This window comes from Bison bison, unplaced genomic scaffold, assembly GCF_000754665.1.
Source record: "Bison bison bison isolate TAMUID 2011002044 unplaced genomic scaffold, Bison_UMD1.0 scf7180017864098, whole genome shotgun sequence".
Classification (NCBI taxonomy): Eukaryota; Metazoa; Chordata; class Mammalia; order Artiodactyla; family Bovidae; genus Bison; species Bison bison.
In genome coordinates this window covers 5,029,352-5,034,143 of record NW_011494670.1, presented here as the reverse complement: position 1 = coordinate 5,034,143, position 4,792 = coordinate 5,029,352, and the positions used below count along the sequence as shown (strand labels likewise).

The 4,792-nt window shown below is 41.0% G+C and overlaps 1 protein-coding gene across 1 annotated transcript in view; it reads left to right on the top strand.

The window, feature by feature from the left end:
• The window catches only part of MYH15 (myosin, heavy chain 15), a 159,302-nt gene that overhangs the window by 10,166 nt on the left and 144,344 nt on the right, over positions 1-4,792 (top strand). The window contains exons 2-3 of the mRNA XM_010838558.1: positions 1,293-1,399; positions 4,481-4,624. Coding sequence (XP_010836860.1) covers positions 1,293-1,399; positions 4,481-4,624 — 251 coding nt within the window. The remainder of the gene's footprint in view (positions 1-1,292; positions 1,400-4,480; positions 4,625-4,792) is intronic.

Below are 4,792 nucleotides of genomic sequence, written 5' to 3'. Positions count from 1 at the left end.
ATCCTCAAGTCCTACCGTTCATCTCTGGGGGGTCGTCTGGTGAAGCTGCCTGTCCTGCAGGAGTGAGACTTCCTAGCTTTTGTGGTTCCTGTGTTGCAGAGTTGGGATGGTGTTGACACTACCCTCCAGTACTATGGCTGCAGTGGTGCCTTTTCTATGCCTCCCACCGCCACAGACTTGGATTTTCCTTCTTCCAGCCAAATGCTCTCCTTCCTACCTCTCCCCGTCTACCTGAGCTTCGGACAAGACTCACTGACATACACTATCATGTGTAAGATAGCTAGTGGGAAGGTGCTATACAGCACAGGGAGCTCCGTGCTGTGTGTTGACCTAGAGGGGTGTGATGTAGGGAGGGAGGGGATATATGTATAACTGATTCATGGTGTTGTATGGCAAAAACTAACCCTACATTGTAAAGCAATTCTACTCCAATTAAAAATATAAAAATGAAAAATAAATAAAAAATAAAATCCATTAATTAAAAAAAGACTCACTTTCTTTTCAAAGTGTGTTTCTTATTCATCTTCCCTGGCTATCTGCCTCAGGTGGAAGAGGACTTGAGAAGCATCTCAGTGAGGCCAAGAGAAGCTGCCTCAGCTGCTCGTAAGAATTCTGGCTTGTTTCACCCAGAGCCTCTTGTTGGTTAATCCCTTTGTAGAGGGCTGCTTTGCTAATGTGTGAGACATGGAGTAGAGGAGGCAGAGAGAGAGAAAAATAATATATGGGGAAAATATGAATCAGTTAAGATGTATGACAGAAATAACTCATTCTCTCTCCTCAAGCTTTCCCCCCATCTAATTCTACCATGTAATAGTCTTTATTATTAAGGCTTTCATTCCAAAATAAGAAATAAGGTCTAAAGAAACCCTGACAGACATGCACAGTAACCTAAATTTTCACTTAGTTGTAACCAGACTTTTCTTGAATGGTGTTTTTTGGAGAGGAGCTAGGAAGGGTAAGAGCACCAGGCCAATTGCCCAGCACCTGGAGCTGTTAGTGGGAGGTAAATGCTGGGGATGGAGGGGTGGGCAATGGCTGGCACTTAACTGTCGCGTAGCAAAATGTTTCCAATCTCCATTGGCTAAAATGTTTCTTGTTCCTATACAGTCCTTAGGTGGGTTTATCTTCAGGATGGGCTTTCATGATTTTATCTAACTTTGCAATTTCCTATGTTCGTGACTCCAAGTCAATAAACAGACAGCAGAAATGAGACCACGTCTGTCAGTATGAAACGGTTCAGTGTACATTTCCTATAAGAACTGTAGTTAGGAATCCATTTTTTTCCTCTGTAGGGAAGAAAAAGTGCTGGATTCATGATGAGAAGAATGCTTATGTTGAGGCTGAGATTAAAGGGAGTGGAGGTGATGGCAGACTGCTTGTTGAGACAACAGATGGAAAGGTAAAGAAATCTTTATTTCATCCCTGGGGTGACTAAGTTAGCTGTTCAATAATTAGGTTTTGTTAAAAACCTGGGGTAGGAGACGCCACTGACCCCACTGACTGCCACTGACTTTAGAAAACTCATTCATCTTTAAGAAACTCTTCCACTTATTCTCAAAGATTTAATGATAAACACTGAAGAATCAGAGTAAACCAATTGCTAGTGGTAAATCTCATTGATGCTAGCTAGCATGCACAGCTTTCCCCCTTCTTTCATCATATTTCAAGCTCTTTTTAAAAGTACCTCTTGGAATAAGTAATAACCTTAGGAAATATTTACTTGGAGTAAATACTGTCTTTCTTAGGAAATATGTAACAAGCTATGTTAGGAGGATCAGGAAAGAGTGGGATAATTTGAATAAGAATAGAGCAGTGTCAGAGGAGCCAAGAAATGGGCGAGAGTCCGTAATGTTAAATGCTAGAGAAAGAGATTTAGGGCTTGGAGAAAGCCTTGAACTTCAGAATCAGGAGGTCACCCATGACCTTTGAAAGAGAAACTTAGGTCAAATGTTGGGGCATAAGTTAGATGGTGAGGCATCTTAGAGACAATGTGTAGTGAGGCTGTAACAGTCCCCAGCCCCTTCTCCCTGTCACCTAGGCACTCAGAACCACAGGCAATACTGAACAGACAGCCCATTCTCAGCACCTTTGTCAATATCATTGACCTCAGGTGCCTGCCAGCCCCATGGCGGAGAATTGGGCCTATTTCTGCTCTGACTCAATAAACATATCCTTTTGGATTTTACAGGTGATCTCCTGCCCATATGTAGTTCTCCAGTCTCCTTCCAATTCTGCCCATTCCAACTCCATAACAGGCCACATCCTATAACAAACAGTTACAATCATTATCAAGAAAGTTTATCTTTTTCACACCCTTATCTTTGTATTTGGACAATTTATGATTCAAAGTATCATCATTTGAACTGTAAAATTCTGGAGGCCACTCAAAAACTACCACTTATGTGTGTTTTATATGCCTTCCTTGCAGTGTCTGTATGCTTAAAAAAATCACAAATTAGGTAAATTTTATATAACTAATTAATGGAATTAAGGGCAGAAACTTGGTCCTTATCAATAGGAACATACACATGTAGGCAAGGTTAATTTAGAATGTCTTAAATAAGGAAACAGAAGGATTCAATTATTTTCTCCCAATCTGTGTGTTGTCTTTGCACTTTCTTGATTGTGTCCAGTTCAATTTTATTAGGCCTCCAGATGAGAAGTTTGTTCTTCTGAGTACATTTTTTAAAACTGCTGTTTTTTAAAACAGTAGTTAAGGTGATTTGTGAATATAATGTGGTTACAACTATGAAATAAATCATAGGAAGATTAGCATGAAAGCAGTAAATTAATGATACAGAAAGAGGAGTCTAAAGGTAGGTGGCTTGGTTCACCATATAATGGAGGTCTCATTCCCCCAGCCCCACTCTGCATCCGCCTGGCTCCAGGCTTCCTCCTCCTGATATTAGAAGTAACTACACTTCCAGTCACCTTTGGTCTTCAAAATATTCAGTTCAGTTCAGTTCAGTTGCTCAGTCGTGTCCAACTCTTTGCGAGCCCATGGACTGCAGTACGCCAGGCCTCCCTGTCCATCACCAACTCCTGGGGTCTATTCAAACTCATGTCCATTGAGTTGGTGGTGCCATCCAACCATCTCATCTTTGAAACATTAACAAAGGCAATAAGGCCAGTGGGTGGGGAGTAATACTTAAAGTTGGTATTGAAAGAACAGAGAAAAATAGAATCAGAGCTAAGGGGAGGTTTTTTATGTAAGAGACCTGATTATGTTCTATAGGAGAGAAGGAGTTCATGAAATATGGAAATTGAAAGGGACTCAAAAGAAAAGGGGTTATTATTTGAACAGTGCCAAAAAAGACTTAATAGGAATGAGATAAAAAATATGGAGAGTGTGGGAGCCTTAGAAGAAGTATTACTAACTGGGATTAAATAGAGCAATTAGCTGATACCAATATGTATTAATCAAGGAAAAGGGCTACAGGAAATAGGGTTAGGAAACATGAGAGTAACTCTAAGCAACAATTTGATAGTTGCAATGCATTGCAATGCAATGTTAATCAAGATATCAACACTTCTGAGTACCTTCTATGTCCTTAGCATTGTGATAAGAAGAAGAAACCATCACGATCCCTTCTTCAGATGCTTATAATCTAGCTGGAAAGCATCTGAAGAAGGGATCTTGATGGTTTCTTCTTCTATAGTTATCAAAACCCTTATCACAATGCTAAGGACATAGAAGGTACTCAAGAAGTACCGATGGTATCGCTGGTGGTAAAGAATCTGTCTGCCAATGCAGGAGACTTAAGAGACCTGGGTTCGATCCCTGGGTCAGGAAGATCCCCTGGAGAAGGGAATGGTAACCCACTCCATTACTCTTGCCTGGAGAATCCCATGGACAGAGGAGACTGGCATGCTACAGTTCATAGGGTTGCAAAGAATCGGACATGACTGAAGCAACTTAGCATGCACACACAGCCAATTATTAAAACACAGACAAGAGTTAATAATATCAAGATAGTACAGGTTGTATATATGGTAAAAGACTTAAGGATGGAAAAATAATGAGCTGGGGAAGTTGGGGAAGCCTTGAGGAAGAGAATAGGTCTAAAGTAAGTCTGAAAGGATGAGTCTGTCTGCTTGATCCATTACCCTAAATTCCTCCTTTTAAACATTCAGGATATGCTGAGACATCTAGGGAGGGGCTAGATCATGTGCAATATAATGTGTGTTATCTCAGGGGCAGTCAGTCAGTGGGGAACCACAGAATCAGGGTGCTGCAATTTAGAACATTTTGATTCAACCAAAGCCCTTTTAAAGACTTTATCTTTGGGCAAGGAGAGAACATGAGTAGGAGGAACACCTGTTTCTTGGAAGAAACAGGTTGGCTTAACTTCCTTTGGCTCCATCCTCTAATGAGGCATCTTTTTCTTCACTCTTTGAATATTCTTCCCAATGCCTGGCAAAAATGAATGCGCACAGAAGCGGTAGGGGAATATATCTTATATTTTTCTCCTCTCTGCAGCATCTGAGTGTCAAGGAGGATGAAATTCAGCAAATGAATCCTCCAGAGTTTGAAATGATTGAAGACATGGCAACGCTGACTCACCTCAATGAAGCATCTGTGCTGCATGCCCTGAGGAGGCGCTATGACCATTGGATGATCTATGTACGTGTATATGCCTCTCTGCTGACAACATGCTGGCATCATATTGGTGATGTCCCAGCCCTCTCTTAGGTGAAAAAAGATATTGAGTTCAAGCATACTCATATGAGGATAATCTTTGCAAAATGCCCACTGGGCAGGGACCTTACTTTTTTCCACTTTTATTTTGTT